General features: G+C 43.3%; 1 protein-coding gene across 1 annotated transcript in view; it reads left to right on the top strand.

The window, feature by feature from the left end:
• The first annotated feature begins 8,656 nt into the window (after positions 1–8,656).
• Positions 8,657–21,363, top strand: part of LOC109472106 (low-density lipoprotein receptor-related protein 2-like) — an 18,320-nt gene continuing 5,613 nt past the window's right edge. Inside the window, exons 1-7 of the mRNA XM_019771682.1 lie at positions 8,657–8,744; positions 12,849–13,062; positions 13,610–13,770; positions 14,565–14,684; positions 17,527–17,691; positions 18,698–19,120; positions 19,848–19,964. Coding sequence (XP_019627241.1) covers positions 8,657–8,744; positions 12,849–13,062; positions 13,610–13,770; positions 14,565–14,684; positions 17,527–17,691; positions 18,698–19,120; positions 19,848–19,964 — 1,288 coding nt within the window. The remainder of the gene's footprint in view (positions 8,745–12,848; positions 13,063–13,609; positions 13,771–14,564; positions 14,685–17,526; positions 17,692–18,697; positions 19,121–19,847; positions 19,965–21,363) is intronic.

Here is a 21,363-nt window from a genome sequence, read left to right as displayed (position 1 = left end):
TCGGTGTGGCCTTAGTACAGGTAAAATTGGAGCTATGGATATATAAATATAGGGCTGTAGAAAAGGGGTACAAAGTGGTTGAAATCTAAGAAGTCCAACATCAGAGCTACATGATATAAGCATGCTGCTGACCTCCCACATGACCAGAAACCCAGAGGCGGACCAGGAGGAACTGCTGCTTCATCCAAACCTGGCTGAAGTAAAGATAAACTGAGCGATGTCAAACGGTTATGTTGCTCAGGCTCAGCGTTACAAAGCACGATCCGTGGGTTGGACAAGACCTCGGCGACCTTCATGTTACACCAACTGTCTTCCAACACCTCGGGCTTGTGCGGCCCAAAACAGACATCAACACGCTTTTCCTTGGACTTATACACGGTGACTCGGATGTCGTAACGTACCAGGTCTTCGTCAGCACCCTAAATGTAGAACTAGCAGGGAGGGCTGAAGAGCCAGTTTTGGGGTCGGATGGGGAGAACGGCATACGCCAGGCCAAACTAATTTTTAATCATATCGTATCATGTATGGTACTGTAGACCTGTCCTTTGCGACAAGAAAAATTAAGACAGTACCAACAGAGCAAATGATTTAAGGCCATACAGAAATGAAACGATATTTACCTCAAATGAAGTCTTCTTTTCCTTAACACATCGCATTGAAACTTGAATATTTAACAAATACCAGGAACAATATATTTTCACTGTAGTGTCCTTATCAGGTATTTGTGAAGTGATTGTGTCTTTTTTGGAGATTTTGATCACTTTGGGAATATATAGAAAAAAAAAACAAGAACGTGTTGGTGTTGTTCCTGTAAAGGACGCTACAAGTGGCACCCCAACAGTCTTACGTCACCAAAAGCAGTGGGGTTACCATCGTACGCCAACATCAGCGAGAGACGATAGCCAGGATCCCAACCTAGAGGTTTGTTGCCCCCTAGCATCATGCTTCTCGGCACAGCTCTTCAAACCTGGCCAGCTGGGATTTCGCGTGACTTGTGATCAGCTTTGACTTGCCAACGGCCACCCGGACCTGCTCAAGAACATGTGCAGGGAGGTTCCAGTAGTTCAGGTATCCCTCTGCCTCCTGACACTGTCCCACAAGCCTGTCCCTCTCCTCCCGTACCCGCTGCACATAGGCGGCCGGGGTGCACGGCTCTTCCAGCTCAAACGTCAGATCTCTTTTCAATAGGTAGCCAACAAAGGAAAGAAGAGACAACAGCCTGCGAATCAAGAATCAGCTGGACAGACAAAGAGAGGAGGCAATGGGAAACCACGAAAGAACGACTTGGTCGCATTTTTTTATATAGTAAACTTCAAGTAGGAAAAGTAGAATGGATTATCCCCGAACAAGCCAAACTATTGGCCAAAAATATGTTCCATATAAACACAGTGCTGGACTGCCCATGCATATGTTCATTGACAAAGAAAAAATTTCAGCAGATTTCAAACTGATTGGCAACAAAATACCATCAGATATCATTGAAACATTGCAAGAAATATAGCTACATGTATCAACAACAAATTCTGCCCAAAAATGTGGTCCAGGAGGCAGCGACCAAGAACAACGTGGCCTCTAAAGCAACTGAAGGTAAAGGGGGATGTTTCAAATTATATTACAGGTGTATGCACATTCAAAGAATTTATAGACTCGCAAGAAATAGTCTATCCATAAAAGTTTTTTTTTTCTTTAAAAACTTCTTAGGGAGCAATGCAGCGGCAGAGACCACCAATACCTCAACCGACAGAGCCACCAAACTATTTAAGTCTTTAAAAGAACGGCTGGACGAAGCCTCTACATAATGCGTCAGACAGATATTGATTATCCGTTAGGCATAAAGTAGGGCATGAACGGTTTTATGTCGGCTGAGAAAAAAGTCACACATTTGATCGTTACCGTCACTTTCAATAACAAAATAGACTACGGAAATAAACTCCCACTACGATGTCTGTTTTCTCAGTCGTGAGCTAGCAGTTAAGCATCATGGACCAGGACTAACGCTACCTCCTATGGTTTACCGACCATGGACGACAGTTACTTCGCCAACAATCATATTCAGTATTTCCCACGACCGGCATACGGCCACGCCACGAGCTGCCGGTCAGTGGAACCCGGAAAGGCGTTCAATGTCCATGAATCTCCGCCGTTTTCAACTCCTGGAAGGTCCCCTCTTGGCAACGTCCAACCAAGCAATTTGATACTGTCATTAGAGGATAACCTTTTCACCCTGAACACTGATTGTGAACAAGAGCAAGTCAATGCTCTTTGGTACTAGAAAAAGCTGCGTCTAAGTAAAGAAAAACTAACAGCTACTCTTTCCGGCACATGTTTGGAAGTTGTTTGCAAGATCATATAGACAAGCTGTGCAAATCTGTATCAGCTAGACTGGGTGTTTTGAGGCGTCTCACTCCAATCCTACGACAACATATTCTGACAATGATATTCAATTGTATGGTTCATAATGTGCCTTTCATATTTATATATTAAACAATAAGGGGCAAGAGCAAACATGATAAATTGATTTGAGGCATTGACATCCAACAAACCCATCTCACTTTGCTGAGCAAGCCCCCACTGAGCCAGAGGCACAGTCCCCGAGGTCTGGGTTTCCAAGAGGCTTGACAGCTTCTAAAACAAACTAACACACCCTGTCAGAGTAAGCTGGATGTTCTGCCGTTTCCAATTAGTGTTTGCTATTTTGCCTCCTAAATAAACAGCAAGAGTCGTCTAACAGCTTACATTGCTATTATCAAGGACTGATTGTGATTTCCGGTGTTTCTGGTTGGGATGCTGACATGTTTATCCTGATGAAGACTTCAGGTATCACCAGACCCATGTTCCAGGTGAACACGTCCGTCTTGTCACAATTCTCTCTCGGTTGACCTGTACAACAAAAAATGAACAAAAATTTCCATTTATCAAAAGCATTTATATGAACATTACATCAACATCAAACAATGCATCTATAGTACTTAACCATATGCATAGTTGCGAGATGTACACATAAGTTGCAAGCATTTTGATAGAATTCTAGTCAAATCGTGCATCTAAAACCTCCTCCAAACTGAAGTAGGGGATAGACTGAAGATATCCATATTTACACGTGTTTTCAGCCTCATTGTAACGACGATAGAATCAGTAAAAAAAAAAACGCTCTCCAGGGCTGACTCCAATCAAACTTCGCGCTATTCTGATATATGTAGTGAGTCGGCTGTGCACCAAAACGGCCAAGCTGTACTTCACGGGTACGTTGTTTACGCCCACGGTCTGATTCTCTGAATAGTTTATTTGTTCAGTAAACACACAGAACCGAACCAAATGCAACCGAAACTGGCGTGTGCACACACTAAACATAATACCACAAATACATCTCAGCCACATTGTCCAGCAGGACAAAGAGTAACAAAGGCTACTTTTCAAGCGAATAGCGAGAATTTTTTTATCGAAAAATGGGTTTACCACGCCACGAATTATTCCTTGATTTGGACGCCGAAAGTGACCTTTACGAAAAGAACGGCCATCACCAGTAACAACTACAAACCTAAACACGCTCTGAAACAGCTATTCTACGCCACAAGTGCATGTTTTCGAGGAAAGTTCTCAGAGAAGCGAACGCCGATCCTTACCTCACAATGGCCGCCCTGCACTGACGCTACAATCTGCGGCCGATCGCAGGATCCAAATAATATCCATCCGCTCAGACATCTGGAGGGTCACATTATGACTAATAAAGTGCAAAAATAGAATCTACCGCACCAAGGTGAATACTTTTCATACCAGTATGTGTTATGTGTCCAATTAACAACATATCTGGCATATTTCATACAACAATCGTGTCCTGTTTGCCTCGCACTACTTTATGGCGGCGAAAGGATACGATCTGTCTGGAGGGGGTATTCGGTAGAGCATTGCAAAAGCCAAGAGGCTTGTTTGGGGGTTTTAGAGAACGTCGTTCTACACAAGATTTGCGAGCAAACCTTACATCTTACATATTTCACATCGATCCTCCCTGAATATATCTTTTAAAAATCACAATCCAGAGAATGAAACATTTCATAAAAAAGACGAAAAGGCCGATTCGACTCGTGTACTCCAACTGAAATAAAAGTTTGAGCATTTCTTACCTACAATGAAGGAAGAAAAATGCTATGATCGATTAGGTTTTACGATAAATTCCGGGCATCTACGCATTACGTAGAATGAAAACGGCGAATTGCGCTCTAGGCAAAATGCACCAATTATGCTCTACGTTGAATTAGAGCAGTCCGTCTACGCTCTAATTAAAACGACCGATAACGCTGAACGGAAAATGGCATGCGGAAATTATCACAAATCCAGCAAGCGTAAGTTTCTTAGGACACCCCCCCCCCCAAACCAAACATGGCTTTTAGCATATGTCTGTTGCCATACCGGAACGTGAATGGCAGATGAATATGTTATCAAACTTTATTCAATCAACGTGGTAGTCTTGAACTCGACTGAATTGTGTCATTCTATTACATTACATGACGATTGAACCAATTTCCTTTCAAGTTTCAGGGATGTCCGTAGCGGGTGTGAAAATTTACACGGCGGTCTGTCACTACGGAATTTTTCCCATTGCTAGGCGCGTTCTAAAAAGTATCGGGTTACAAGACGCAATTTTGGCCTGTTTTGGACTACCCGTAAAATATTTGAAAATAAACAAATAATATTTAGTGGTAAATTTCGACAAATTAAAATGAAAATATCGTCTTAACATCCTGTAAATGTTAGCTTTTTATGTGATTTTTAAAAATTTCGCTCAGAAAGACGATTATTTTCGGCTTTCTGAGCACAAGTCATGTCACGTGTTTTGGCAAACATCGTTCAAACCTGGCTACGTATATTGCACCAGATCCTCGATTGTTATATTTTTCGCTGACTAGGGATAAGATAAAAAATCGTGTTTTAGGGATTTTTTTATTTCTGATTTTAAGTCTAGTTTTTGTCGACATATTGGTGAAAAAATTGAATTTTTTTACATTTTTCTCACTAAATTACCCATAATTCAAAATTAAGGCAATTTTTAAAAAAATCCCTAAAATACGATTTTCGGGACCACCGTGGCAGTCATTTTGAACCGTAAATGGGGTATGCTTGACTCTCCATGTTTCCAGGTTTGAACGAGTTTTGCAGACATGTCATATCGCCAGAAAGGGTGCATTGTGTTATTCATACAGGCGTAAAGAATCATTACAGTTTTCAAGGTCACCCAAGGATATGACAGTAGCTTCGCTACATGTTACATACCCACCAAAAATTATAGCGGACATGTACTGTCCTGGAAACTGTTTGTATCTATAGAAAAGTGTTGTTTTTTATCTGTTGCGAAAGGAAGAAGGGCTTGTTTTGCCGCTTTGTTGTAAATGACCGCAGGTGACCCCGAAATGGAAAGCGGGTTCGATTCGAATTGCCCAGATCGAACACGATCGAACACAGTTCGGATTCTATGAAATGTGGGAACTTTGCAGCCCAGATTTTACCACCGTGTTAATTCACACTCGAGTGCCAATAACACTCATATACATGAATCCCATGCCGGCGCGCTACCGCTTTCCGCAGCCGAATATGACCTCGGGGTAACCCTGCCGAGTTTTCCAAATATGGGAATCGCCGGGAAAATCCGACACTTCGGCCCTTCTCGGCCCGTGCTCGGCGCAGATTGGGGCGTGTGACGTCATGCCTAAGCTCATTATCGGCGGGGACATGCGCTACGAACAAACAGATCTGACGATGTGCCGCCGGGCCTGTAAACAATGGGCCGCAGCGGGGCGAAACAATGGAGCGCAGCGGGTGTTTAATGCAGTTGTCAGTCCTTATGTAGAATGTCGTTTGCTTTGATGCAGTGATGTACTTCATTCCCGGTGGACTGGCATGGCATTTTCCGTGAGCTATTTTAATTCACCGTTAATCATTGCCGCCCCCCCTCTAATTCAGCGTTGAGCGTTATAGGTATATTAATCGTAAAGCGATATTACGCATTTTAATTCTACGTAGCGCGTTATTTGTCATCCTAAATTCAGCTTGAAGCGTTATTTACTAGTTCTCATGATTCTTAGTTACGCCTAAACCTTCGTAGTCCAACGTCAAGGTGGCCAAGTTGACTAGAGATGTGCTTGGTACGAGTGTACCTAGTAGGGCGTTCCACTCGATGACGGAATGTATGCTTCCGGCTTGCATTGGATGAAGCGCTGTGATGTCCTCTTCTAATGTTTTTGTTAAGAATGTTGTTTATAGGGAAGATTTTCATATTGTTCACTACTTTGTACATTAGAGCAAGTCTGGCTTGCTGCCTGCGTTGGTGCAGGGTAGGCCATACAAGTGTTCTCGGGGTATCTGTTATGTCTGTTGTTGATCTGTACGGTCACCGGTGACGAACCTACCGGTGATCTTCTGAACTTCTTCTACTTTATCTTCAAGTTTGTCAGTGCGCGTAGAGTCGCTTGTGTGGGTCCCAAACAGTGGACACATACTCCAGTTTGGGTCTTACAATAGACATGTATGCTTGGGCTCTGATTTCTCTACTTGCTCCCCCCCCCCCTTAAATTCACCCAGAGTGCTGTTGGCTTTGCTATTATGTAGTCAATGTGTGCATTCCGTTTCAAGTTGTATACGTCTGTTGGTTTCAATGAGCTCTGAAAACTTTGTGTTCAGATGTTTTGCAAGTCTTTTAGACATGTGCGTGTGACTTGAGTATGTTTATAATTGTTTATATTCTAGTGTTTAGTGGCGGTGCCACAAACTCATCATAAGTACGCCCCGTGTGTGCTGTTTTAGCGCCAACTACAAATAACAGAAATATGCCGAGAAGGAGACGTAAATTACAATCACACATTGAACTATATTAAAACCTTTGGTGCAAACATGTTGCCACTTTTTCACCATTACTTCCAGCGTCGCACTGTGCCAAAAACAGTACCTTCATTTATCTTAGATGTAAACATGATATAGGTTTGCCATCACTTGAGGGTGACAAAGAACCGTTCCACGTGAAGTGATGTGAGTTTGTTCCTATGCTGACACTATACACAAAAGGGGTCGGGGCAAATATGCTCAACCGTGCAAGCGCTGTGTCAACAGTAACTGACATAGTGGTAAGGTGCATTTAAATGGTTTTTATTGTCCAAAAAGTACCTGTGCAGTCGCAGCCTTTATGTTCTTTAATGATTCGTGTCCACAGAAAGCATAGTTCGTTTATCATTTTCAATGATAGATATGTAGACTGCCACACAAACGGGACAGAGGCAAAGGTAGCTATATATCTATATATCCTTTACAATGGTAGTAAATGAAGGTCAAGTAGTTAATACCGGACTTAACAAGGGTTGTTAAGAAAATTACTGCAATTGACCTTTATTTACTACCATTGTAGCCAGTTACTGTGATCTCAGTAAACATTACCTGATTTACAACCTTTGGTAAATCCAACTTTTCGTGCAGTGATATCAGGCCGTTAGCCGGTTTCCTTCGGTAGCTAAGAGCCCTTCGCCCGCCTATCTAAATTACCGCTAAGGGATCGTAGAGTTGAGCCCGACGGAAGTTGGCCGGCTTACTACTTAAGTGCATAGGGCTCCCGTCGGGCTCAACACACTCGTAGCCGTAATAGATAGGCGAGCGAAGGGCTCTTGGCTGCCGAAGGAAAACGGCTATCGGCCCGATACTAGTGTTGCTCCCAGGGTAGGTATAAATGTGCCGTGTCATGACATGTAGAATTGTAACAGATCTTAGTCAGTAATTTAGTCGACACTCTGTATATAGTCCTCTCAGAACCTGCATGTATACAACTCTTCATTGTACTCTTCAGGAATATAGTATAGCGTAGCTTAGAACATACGCGTAGAGGTGTACTAGCTCTTAGTTAGTTAGTTCTATTCAACATTTTGCCAGACATGATACCCGTTGAACCTATATAGCTAACACGTTACATGTAGAATCTTAATAGACTGATACCAGCTGGTAATCTTATTATTATCTGCCAAACATTGCACCTGTTACAATCGTTGTGCAATAAACTTTGACTTGACTTGCAACTAACTCGGGATTTGTGACACCATACTTCCGGGTTCGCGGAGGTGAAAGCCTCAAGCCCATATGTGGTCTCCTAAACACTGCCGAACTCCCAGGTAGCTGGTATCCAGTCTTACGTGGTAGGGGCGGGTTTTCCTCGGGGCTGCAGGAGCTCTATCCCGCCCGCCTCAGCTAGGTTTCCCGGTGTGTATTTCACGATGTGAGATTGATTAGCCCTACCACGAAGTGTTGGGGCAAATCAAGTCCCCTGGCATACCATCACTCCTACCGGGCGGCCTGTTGGTACTGGGCGGAGGGAAGCTATTACAGCCCCGATGAGACACCGCCTGCCCCAAATACTATTCCCCAACCCCGATAAGCCTGGATGGCAGGCTACAGTAATGGTCATGGTTTAGAGGATTATGTCGGGAGTAAGGTTTGTTCTGGTTGGCCGGTGTGGAGTAATAAGAAGTACCCCGGATGTTACAAGTGTACTAGTACCACGAAACAGGAACAAGGAAACGCGGTGCGTTCTAGGTACACATCGGACACTAAGAGTAATTTTATAGTCCGTCTCAAACGCGGCAGTGTTTGTTTGATTCTGTAATCTGTGTGTGTGTGCCGCCACGACATGGCTGGACAGCTGTACACACGGACTACGAGAGGGCGGCTGTCTGCATTTGTGCTGGGAGTGGGGGTTTTCCTAGCGGTTACGGCAGGTACGATCTTCGTAATGTTTTGGGGTCAAGGCGCCACGTATATACGACACTTATGGCAAAACGTGTGCTTCAGTCATTGATACGTTTCGTACATAAGTTTAACACGTTATATCACTATATTGTTTCAAAGAGAACTACTAGTAGTATGAAAGGAACATGGCTCACATTAGCCTGACTAAATCGCGCTCCTGGCGGCCGCCGCCCTAAGGTTGCCGCCCCCATTAACCTCCGGCCGAGAGCTTTGTATACACAGGCTAGGCTCACATGTGTAACAAGACAATATACAGGTGTTTTACATAACTAGACGAGACACTGGGCTATTTTAACCTTATATAGACTGGGGGGGGGGGCTAAATGTGCCCGCGCCAACTTCGATGTCGGATAACTCCCCTGGCCGACTTCTATTTTTTTTTCAGCTTGCAAATCCTGGGTATATCAGACTGTAGGTAATCCTCTGGACAAGTGAGAAACTAGTTCTACCCATCAGGGCTTAATTCTGAAAATGGCAAGCAGGCTTGTGTACGGTGTACAGTGAGGACAACATCACTTCTGTCTCAAGTTTTAAAGTTAGGCCACACCGTCTTAATTTTATGGATGACATCCTCTGAATATCCCCAAACTAGTGCGCGCGGGCGAATAAAAAAATTCCGGCCAAAACTAAAAATGCTACTAAACGACAGGAATGCAAAGCTGGGAATTTGCGGTAAGTACATAGTGACGTATATTATTATATGTTACAAGCCGGCACATGCTGGCTTTTTTTCCGGAATTTATGAGTCGGCTCCGTACGTATATGTACTGATGAGTTCTTGAGTCGTGGAACTTCGGTAGCCTGGATGTCGTCCTCCAGAGGAGGGGGGGGGGCGTGGGAAGAACTGTCGAGAATCAATGCGCGCGTGTATGTCATCCATAAAATTATGTCGGTGTGGCCTAATAGCGTTATAGCACTCGAGGCACAATTCCACGGTGGTAAAATCTGGGCTGCAAAATTCCCACATTTCATAGAATCCGAACAGTATTCGATCGTGTTCGATCTGGGCAATTCGAATCGAACCTGCGTTCCATTTCGGGGTCACCTGCGGTCATTTGCAATAAAGCGGCAACACAAGCCCTTCTGCCTGAGTGCCTCGCAACAGATAAAAAACAACACTTTTCTATAAAAACAAACAGTTTCCAGGACAGTACATGTCCGCTATCATTTTTTGTGGACATGTAACATGTAGCGAAGCTACTGTCGTGTCCTTGGGTAGCCTTGAATACTGTAATGATTCTTTACGCCTTTATGAATAACACGGTGCACACTTTTGGGAGATATGACATGTCTGCAAAACTCGTTCAAACCTGGAAGCATGGAGAGTCAAACATACCCCATTTACGGCTCAAATTGACTGCCACGGTTGTCCCGAAAATCGTGCTTTAGGGATTTTTGAAAAATGCTCTTGATTTTGAATTATGGGTAATTAAGTGCGAAAAAATTTTTAAAAAATCGATTTTTTCACCTATTTGTCGACAAAAACTATACTTTAAGTCAGAAATTTCAAAATCCCAAAAGCACGATTTTCATCTTATTCCTGGTCGTCGAAAAATATAAAAATCAGTGATCTTGCGTAATATAATATGTGTAGCCAGGTTTGCTCAGTGATTGGCTAAAATATGGCGCACCGAAATGCCATAAATTATCGACTTTTTTAACGAAATCCGAAAAAAATCATCCATTTAACGCAAAAAATCACCATTAAATGTATGTAAAGACGATAATTTTATTTTATTTCAACGAAATTTTCCCTTCGATACTAGTTTGTTTATTTTCAAATGTTTTACGGTTAGCCCAAAATTGCGTATTGTAACCCGATACTTTATCGAACGCCCCCAGCAATGGGAAAGAATGCCGTAGTGACAGACCGCTGTGTTCTTTCGTCCGGAATGAAGTTATTTTTAATATTTTTTGGGAAGGTTTATTGTCAAGAGTTTTTCATCCCTTTTCACAGTTCATTTAGCAATGATATTCTTCGTCTGTCTTCAATGTACACGCAATTATAACTCTTTTTTCCCTTCTTGAATACGTACTGTCTTATCATTGTGAGACCTTTCCCTTCCATCTGGGTCTGTCCTTGGCCACCTTCTTCACTGATCGTCAGGTCACATGTCACAGTTCTTCTAGTTTCTTTTTTTGCTCTTTTTCTTCTCTCCAGCATTTCTCATATATAAGGCTGTTTTTAAGTACGTATTCCTGTGCAAACATCTGATGAACACAAGACATTAACTAGATAGGTAACATTTGAAAAGCAAATGCATAATGCTAGCCTAACAAACTATTGTTACCTCCGGGTAGGGATGTATCCCGTGCGCGGAGGTTTTGTGGGGGAAGATGCCTTTTACGTTCGCAGCCGTTTCTCGCGTTTGGGTGGACGGATATGTCTGGGACTTGGTATACGTTTTGCTATTGGGCTGTAGATGGTGCACGTTGTTTTGGTTTTTTAGTATGTGTGTTTTAGTGCGTGAAAATGATGCGTTTTGAGAGCGTATGGACACCCCTTGTGTGTGAAAGTGGCTTTGTCTTTTGATTTTCGGCGTGTATAAAGTGTCGTAGGCGTCGTCCACATCTGGTAAGAGGGGGTGTCATAGCCTGGTTACCAAACCTATTATAGCTCCGGAGTCCTACATCCTCTCCTATTTGCGGAGAGGATGTAGGACTCGGGAGCTATAATAGGTTTGGTGAGGATGTAGGACTTGGGAGCTATAATAGGTTTGGTAACCAGGCTAAGGGTGTCAGGTATCGGGGAAAGAAATATTATCGCAGTTGTGTCTCGCGTTGGGGTAGACGGGACCCAAGGAAATCCAGCTCGGTACGCTGACTTCCGGGTACCGCGGGTTATTTTTATCTGGCTCGAACATCAAAAAGGGCGCAGAAATTGTCCCGAAAATTCTTTTAGAGTCTAATCACCCTTTTTTTTATAGGATGTTGCTTAGTAGTCGTAGAAAAAACGTAGAAAGCAGCGAAAATGTGCCTCTTCTCTGATAAAGAAATTCTGTCGCGCTGACGGCGCGATACCGCTTATCCAATCGGAACGCAGGTCATGTGAGGTGAACCAATGAGAGCGTAGATCGCGCGCTTTCATGGTTTTGTAAAGCGATGTGGAGAACACGTTTTTGCCAAGTTTTTTATCCCGGAATTTTCATAGTTTTGACTTATTTTTTTGGCACGCCGTGATTACGCTACAAATGACACACTAGAGGAGACAACAAATGAGTGATCATTTTACAATCGACAAGAACTTTTGATGAATGAAACAGGAATGAAATCTTGCTGATTGCGCTTTGTTTTCGAAAATATTATTTTGTCTCGTGTTTGTAACGTTCGCTCAAAATGAGGTTCTAAGTTTTAACCGTAACATGAAAGATATGAACACGCTTCTGTGCATGTTTTGTTGTTTTTTTGTATGTTATATGTTGTTTTGTATGTTGTATGTTGTTTTGTATGTTGTATTTTGTATTTTGAACTAGTGTAGGATAAGTGGGGAGGGATGGCAGCCGCGGGGGGAAGCGTAGCGGCTTGATAAATTTTCGAGAGCAAGTTCCGCGCACTGGAGTTGATTTCTCACGCGGCCGTTTGTGTGGGTGTTTGTTTACAGTATCGCAGGTCGCAGCCAGATTCGCCACGGGATGCCCCCTGTCCTTTCTACACTAGGAGGCCCACAATCAACTTCCACGCCTACCTATCCAACACATAAACACATATAACATATCCACAACACACGCACACAGTCACAAACACACATACACCCAGACACCATTCACTAATTTAAAGAACTGTCCCAACATGCACCCAACATTCTGCAACATACATTACAATACCCGGAGGTACAAAATCTACGATTTTCCTTGTTCTGTTTATTCTCACTCACTCAAAACATTATCTTAATACATGTTGTGACACAGTCTTAAACACTGTCCTGCATCTTGCAACACAATGTAGCCCAACTCTGCTACATCAGTTTCCATGGTAACAGACGTCTGGTCCAAATCATTGACCAAGAAACAGAGCAAAAACAATATGTTTTCCTTCGTGCTTATTCATTTCTTTCCTTTCCCTCCTGGCTGTAGCCGTGAGAGCGCAGACCGGCACGGTGAATAGCGGTCCTGATGTGTATCAGTCCATAGGCAGGACCGTCACGCTAAGCTGTACCTACTCTCTCAGCGGGTCCGCCACCCTGCGTGAGATCAAGTGGTACCGCGTTTCGGACGACAGTGACAGAGAACCAGTCCTGTCCTACTATCCAGGCGAGTCCGCCTACACGTACGGCTTGTACCGTAACAGGTAAGCCACCTTAATATCACGTACATCTTGTAGCGTAACTGGTAAGCCACCTTAATATCACGTACGGTCTCTACTGTAACAGAATTTGCATGATGTAATCCAACACTATGTATGTGTAACACTAGTTACCATGGTGGCAGACGTCTGATTCAGGTCATTGACCTTATTCATTTGGAGAAGAAGATGAGGAGGAAACTGAGCAAAAACAACATGTAAGGTAATGCGAAGGTAAACATTAAAAAAAAAGTAAAAAGTTTCATCAGTTTGGTAAAGCACTGAGTAAAGAGGCTCCTTTTACACAACCAAGTCATTTATTCAGCCGACGTTTCTCAGGGCAATTCTGACTGTTTCACATTGCATTGCAGCACAGGTGGGAATGCATCTACAGCAGCAACACCTGTGCTGCAATGTGAACCAGTCAGAATTGCCCTGAGGAAGGTGACAGACGGTCACTGAAACGTCGGCTGAATAAAAGACTTGGTTGTGTAAAAAGAGTCTCTTTACTCATTTTAAAAACATAAGAATATTTTCAAAAATCCCTTCCCAGGGTGAGCCTGGTGAACACGGACGCGGCTGCCCAGGATGCGTCCCTCCGCCTGAGTAACCTGCAGTTCAGCGATAGCGGCACCTACGAGTGCCTAGTGGGGGCTGGCGGGAGCGGGCTGCAGCCATGGGAGGGAGCCGTCGAGATCAACCTAGTGGCCCTGGGTAAGTCCTGGATTAAAGTTAGGCCATGTTGATTTGATTATATCTCAAAGAACCCCAAAACTAATGCGAGCGTGCAAATAAAAAAAGATTATTATGAAATCTAGGTGGTCATGAAGGTTGAACAAATGACACAAAGTAAGGCGAATAATCTTACTCTTTAAATCCATTTCTTTACATTTTCGTCATCTTCGTTTGATTTTGGCATTCTACGGCATTGGGATTGCTTTCCAATTCTTTTTTGCAAGTAACGGTATATATTTGCTTATATTGCAACGTTTTGTACGATTTACAGTGTGGTTCCAACCTTTTTTTTGAACGGTCGAAAATTCATGCGCCCGCGGATGTCATCAATGTAATCAAATCAACATTGCCTTAGTGATCAAAGTTTACACTTACAAGGTCTGCTTGTAAATAGATTGCCATTTTCGATTAAAATACATCTGTGTTGGTTGAATCCATAGAGTTTAAGCTAGCTTGTAAGGAACTCACCATAAAGTTTCAGTCTATCTCTTTAACGTACCTTCGTCAGATGTGTGATCTAGCCTCTACCAGGCTTGGGGAGGCGGATGGAAAGAGTAGAAATCGGCCAAACAGAGAGATAGCATGCCAAGGGAGTTGGTGCTACTGGAGAGAACATTTTGCCGCTCCCGAAGCCTGGTAGAGGCTAGTGTCATCCACTCACTGACTCTCCGGAAGTCGGAAGCGTGATGACGTCGGGGGTGAATCAAAAGTGGCGGGAAGATGGAATCTTACCGTTTCTTCCTGTGATATACCTGTTTTCTATGTTGCCATAGCGGCGCCCAGAAACTGCGCAGATGATGAGTTTGCCTGTACCAACGGCCAGTGTATCACAATTTGGTCGAGATGTGACGGTGACGATGACTGTGGGGACAACAGCGACGACGAAGACTGCCGTAAGTTCATGTTTCACAAAAACATTTTCTGCAAGTACTTAGAATGCCTTAAAAGGCAATGATCCATAGCTGATTGTATTTACTGAAAAAATAGTAGGGTTTTGTCAAGATCTTTATGATCTAGTGTGACCATTATCAAAAGTAACCAGAACCAAGATAAATTTAACGACAACAAGACTGTTTTTATTTTTATTCGTTCGGCTGTAAAAAGACAAATTGTACAGCCAGGGCAGCCCAACTAGCCAGACGGCTATTATTAAGGGCTTGCCCTGCTGACAAGACAAACATTGACACGCACGATACAACAATACAATACATTAACGTGGAGAGGTCAGGGTCATACACCTAAGGCTTATAGGGGTCGCCTAGAGAGTCCCATAGAGGCAATAGTGGTGGCAGTGCGAGCGTCAGTGGAAAGAGTGTTCCAGAGTGACGTTGCTCGGTGAAAGAATGTTCTCCGGCCTCTGGTGGCTTTGGTAAGTTCAACAGTCAGGTGGTTGCTGTTCCTGAGGGGATAGCGAGACTCAGTAGCAGATGCACGGGTTCTGGGTATCAGGGTTTGGAGGTGTGGCGGACAGTGGCCGTTAAGGAGCTTGTACAGGGTGGTGACTGTATGGAATCTTCGTCTGAACTGAAGTGATGGAAGGGACAGTTGGTTGTACAAGGTTTGGTAGGAGGGATAAGAGAGTCCATGTTGTCCACTGATCAGTCTGACGGTTTGGTATTGTACAGACTCCAGTTTCCGTTCGTCACTCTTGGTGAGTCCCGCCAAGACGATGTTGGCATACTCAAGGCCAGGTCGTGTAATGGTCTTATATAGCCTGAGTAGGATGTCACTTGGCACCTTCTTTCTTAGTGCACACAGTAGGCCAGCAGATCGTCTTGAGGTGGTGGAAATTGTATCGATGTGCTTGGACCAGGAGAGTGTGTTCGTTAAGGTGACACCTAGATGTTTGTAACTAGCCACAACTTCCAGGATAGTTCCACCCAGAGAGACTGGTACATGGGGCCTTGGGATGTTGCGAGTTGTGATGTACATCACCTTGCACTTATCCCTGTTTGCTTCGAGTTTCCACTGTGTGAGCCAGTTTGATACAGAGCACAGGTCTCTGTTAAGTGAGGTGACTACACGTTGAATTGATCTGTTACTGGTGGACAGTGAAGTATCATCAGCGAATAAGTTTGGAGAACACAGTGTACAACAAGATGTTATGTCGTTGATATACAGGATGAACAGGGTGGGCCAAGAACGGGCCCTTGGGGGACGCCGGCAAGGGGCGATTCAGATGTTCCGCCCTGAATAACCACACGTTGTCGCCTTTCGGACAGATAACTGTGGAACCATTGGAGGATAGGTCCGCGTATTCCGTGGGCACATGTTTTGGCAAGGAGACCTTTGTGCCTGACCTTGTCGAATGCTTTCCTCAGGTCAAGGAAAATACATCCCACGACTTCCCCTCTGTCCATTGCCCTGGTCCATTCATCTACCAGGTGGGCCAGTTGTAGCGTGGTGTTGTCCTTGGTCCTGAATCCGCTCTGGTGCTGGGACAATATCGGAGTGATTTGTTGCATTAGGTGTTTATTTACTAGTGCTTCCAGCACTTTTGGGACTGTGTTGAGCAGAAATATTGGTCTGTAGTTATTTGCATGGTGGCGGTCTCCGGCCTTGTAGATAACAAGACTGGCAATGAAAACATACATTGCCATGGCGACGGTATTTGTTGATAGGGTTATTGCTTGCACTACAAAATGTATCATTGATTATCATGAAGCCTCGTTGTGGTCTGTCATGGGTTAGTTTAAAATAACATTTGAGGTCGACCGCAAGTCTCTGAGAAAACCTGCCCTGCTTTCTGTAAGCACCAGGACTCGTTCACTATACACTCGGGAGGGTAGGAATGATCTACTGTATCTGTCCAGACTTAACAAGTAGTTATACAACAAAGTATGCATGTATATTTTCCTATAGTTATCACCTCCGGCAGTGTAGGAATAAACATCGATTACCATCAGCTTCATTGAATCTTTCAGTAGATCTTTGCAGTTCAGTAGATCACTCTTATCCTCCCCTGAGTGTGTAACGATCGAGCCCCGGGGTCACAGAAGTAGGGCATCCCGGCAGCCACATTGTCCCAATGGTTTCCATGGACTGTGTTCAACAAAATGCCAGAGCTGTGAGACATTCCTGTAGACATTCCATTCCTGTGGAAACACATTCTTGTACAATTCTTAAAATTCTTGCAGACTGCACACAATACTGTACCATTAGGCTCGCCCATGAGGCGTCGCCAAAGAGGAAATTGTCTGAACACTCTTTATGGTATGTACACTTGTAGGTGTAGTGAAGGGCGGACATGTCCACAAAGAAATTTTACCACAGTCCCCTCAGTTATAGACAGCCTCAGGTTAGCGTCGTGTCGGCAGGCCATGAATGAATCAATGATAACCCCAAATATCTGTTTGGACATGCGCCCCTGTTATCGAACCCGGGTCTTCTCGTTTGAACTACGCCACACGTCGCCGTGTCCTGGAATACTATATGTTTACGTCAACTTACTTTGTAAAGAACCGACAGAAAGATGTATTTTGTTTATACGGGCCTTGCTTTAGTAAAGTTGTACACGTTTTCTGATGATTGTGGTAAGAAGGTGCCCAAAGGGTCATTAAATGCCCCTGCCACTAATATCCATGCAAAATGAGGGTTCATCATGAAAATGAGAATCACATTTGCACAGTTAACGAGAAACATTTATTATACATATAGTAGGCCATCATCTAGCAAAGGTAAGAGGTCGTAAAACTCTGTTTTAACTGTTGTTTGTCTATCGTTTTTTTCTGTTAGCTACTCAGAAATGGCGCGATGATTACCGCTGTGGAGGCCGTTTCACTACAGCAGACGGGAGGACCGCTGAGTGCAACCCTGACAGTATCAACCCATGCTGCTCTCCACATTCCTGGTGTGGGATCACTCCAAATTACTGTAACTGTGCGGATTGTGTCGACTACCGTATGTATTTAATGATTTATAAATGTGTGAGTGTGTCTGTGTTTATGGGTTTCTTCAACATTCCTCGCATTCCTCATATCTGGTCCACGTGCCACACACATTACTTTCAATCCGTGCCCGATCACGATTTGCCTAATGTACATTAATTGTTGTTTGATGAAAACACTGCGGCAAGGTAGCGTGTTATCAATGTCAGAGGTCAACGACCTTCCTCCCAGCGTACCTCAACCGAATGCCGACGTGGTCTCGCCAGAACTAGATATGCATATTGCAGACTGAGACAGAAAAATTCAAACTACACTACTGGATAAATTACCGAGGATAATATCAGGACGTTTCGAGTGACATCCACCACTCTTCTTCAGCGTCACAAATGAACTAACAGAACTGCATGAGGCATATATGATCAACTGAAAAAAAAAACAGTTAAACATGTCAAAGATCCATAAGGTTAATGATATGTTGAATACATATGGTTAGACAACACCATAGGAACTGTTACTGTCCTTTAGGTTGTGGCAGGGCGGGGTCCCGTGTACTAGAGAGCTCTACAAGCAGTCCTCCCTTCCGGTTTAAGGTGGGGCTGTAGATCCGTTCGAAGATGGCCTCCTTGACACCGCGTTCGTACCATCGTGGCTCACAGTCGAAAATGTCTGTTGCCTCCAATTTGAAAAAAATGTCCTTGGTTGTGCTGTGTGTGGTGGTAGATGGCAGAGGAGTAACCGCGTGCTGTAGTTCTGCAGTGTTGCTTGTACCATTCCTTCAGTGGTTTGCTAGTTTCCCCGATGTAGGTACCGTTGCAGTGAGGTTCTTCACATTTCAGTCTGTAGATGACTTTCGCTCTGATGGCTTTCTGTACCCCGCACTGTCTTTTGGGTAAACCAGGTTCTATATCAATGTTCTCTCTAATTCACTGATTCGATCTTGGATCATAGCGATTGTCTACAGAGTGTATTAAGCACATTTACAGGCAGTTGAAATGATAACTTTATTCGTTCTGAAATAGGTTGCCATCAGCCTGGGTACGTTTACCATCAGCCTAGTCACCTGTGCTACAAGGCCTTCAACGACGCGGCAACCTACAACGGTGCAGTCAGTAGGTGTTCTTCAGACGGGGGAACCCTTGCCATGCCCTTCGACACTGCAACCAACAACTTTCTCATCGATCTGAAAAATGCCGTCGACAACAACGCTTTGTTCCGTTTTGGGCTGACTGATTACCGCCAGGAGGGAGTTTGGATGTGGGATGATAACGTTCCTCTGGGCAACTTCAGCGCGTGGGGCCCAGGACAACCCGACAACTGGGATGGTGTCGAGGTGGAGGACTGTGCCGAGTACGTTACTGAAAGGTCGAGCTTTCCCAACTCATGGAACGATGGAAGCTGTACCCGCGCTGACAGGAAGTTCATCTGTCAAGTCTCTCCATTAGGTCAGTCTCAAAATATCGATGACTGCGCTTTCAATTTTGGAACTTTTGAAAAATGTTGCGTACATTGTTGTACAATTTCATGATTATGATCACCCATATTCTTTGCTTTTCCCTGTTTTTGCTACATGTACTCTGTAACTACTCTCCAAGCAGAGGTTGTGCGGAATGATCATTACCATTTTATATATGGCCGTTTTTTTGTCCTGATCCCCACCCCGTCGGTGGCTAATGGAGCTTCTCTGGCTAATGGATACTGTCTGGCAAATTTGATACTGTCTTTTTGCCACCGAGAGGGATCTGCTTGGAGATTATTCTGTAACCTAATCAGTGGGACTGGATATAGTGCTGCGGCATAACAGTTCCCTTGGTATCATAACATTAAATTGCTTTATACTAACAGCTATGAAACATGACATCCGTGTCGTATATAACGTAACTAAAATCGATATTGTACGTTTTAATGTGTATACGTCAAGTTTGGGTTCAATGCGTCACGTATATGTCATACTTCACGTACAGATACGTTACGTACATCATTCTGAACGTTTCGCAATACGTGAGGTATGACCTGGTACCGTTAGTTACCTGGTCATATGGAACATTTTCTGGCAACGACAGCTTGTTACAACATCTTCTAAAAAACAGAATAAATCTACCTCCGTTATTTGGGCTGTTATTCTAAAAGAAGAATTTCGACTCTTAACATTGATTTTACACGTCATGACAGTTGTGGACCATTGCCAGCCCGACCCGTGCATCTATGGGACCTGTATCCGTGGTCCAGACAACTTCACCTGTACCTGTGACGAGGGCTATGCTGGAGAAACTTGCCAAATCCCTATCGGTATGTTGTGAGCATGTTCTCTTTTCTGACATTTCTAATTTTCAACATATCTTCAGAGCGTTCTCACTACCTCTCAAACAACAGCAAAGCTGACAAGTACGTTGTTGTCCTTGATTCTTATATCAGTTACCGTGCTTAAAAAATTCGCCGAGTTTTCAAAATGTTATTGAAAGTTTTAACCCTACCTAGACCGGGCTTTTTTTGTACATGGGGGGACCGGGGGGGCTCTTTTGACCAACCTAAGAACTCGCGAACGGTATGTCGTATGACTACCAAATTTTCAGAGAATGGTGTACTAGTAAAAATTTATCATATCTACAATTTTTATGTCGTTATGACGTAATATGACGTCATTATGACGTCATTAATGTGATTTTATTGGCCAAAACCGTCTAAATATGTTTTTCCCTGAAAACTAAATGGTATTCAACATAACTGTACCAAAAGTGTTTATGACAGAATATTATGGTGTACTAAGTCTTATGCTGCCCATAGCAACACCGGTGATGCTATCATGATGTCATGCATATTTAAGATATCCGCCATCTTGGATCATCAATCTTGAATTTTCAAAAATAGTTTTTTTTCATGATAAAGCCTAAAATACATTGTAGACATACTAAAGACATTCATTTAAAGCTTTTTTGGAAAAAAATGGAAGTATTGATGAAATTGTAAGGAAAATAACCTGTACATACCTGTTCTAATGATATGGTCCGCCATCTTGGATTTTGGCCAATGACGTCATCAAATTAGCATAAATTATGCATATTTAATGATAAAATTTACATAAAATTATATGGGATGTTATTAATATTAGAAACCATGAGTAACTTGACATAAAACCCATAAAATACTTGTTGAAACAAAAAGTACTAAATTTAGCAAAAAATGCCTGTCAGAAACCCGTTGCCATGGCAACACAAAAAATTATTATCTTATTCCAATGATAGAGAATTGTTGCCAACAATATTCTAGGAAAAGTCACCAAGTTTGGCCGTTCTACGGCTAGCCCCCCCCCGCTAGGTGACATCAAAGATGGCGCGGGCACTTTTAGCCCCCCCCCCGGTCTAGGTAGGGTAAAGGCATCTAATTCAATTTTAGGGTGGCAATACAAAATATTTTGAAGTAGGAAATCTGTCTGATATTGATATTTACTGCAATTTCTTTGTAGATTTTTCTTTCTTTGCAAATTTCACGAACTCATATCTTCGCTAAATGATGTTTACCTTTACAACAAATGTTCCTTAATAATCACAGGAGCCTATGGTCTACTCCCAAGTCAGTTCTGAAAACATCATAAGGATCAGTATAGAACTCTTAGACATCTCAGACGGTGATAGCTTGACGATTGTAGAGTACAGATCTCCGCAGACGATTGTTACAGTTCTTGACAGTA

Source organism: Branchiostoma belcheri, unplaced genomic scaffold, assembly GCF_001625305.1.
Source record: "Branchiostoma belcheri isolate BF01 breed outbred unplaced genomic scaffold, Haploidv18h27 scaffold268, whole genome shotgun sequence".
NCBI lineage: Eukaryota > Metazoa > Chordata > Leptocardii > Amphioxiformes > Branchiostomatidae > Branchiostoma > Branchiostoma belcheri.
Note: the sequence above shows the minus strand (reverse complement) of the source record. Positions and strands in the feature narration are given on the sequence as shown.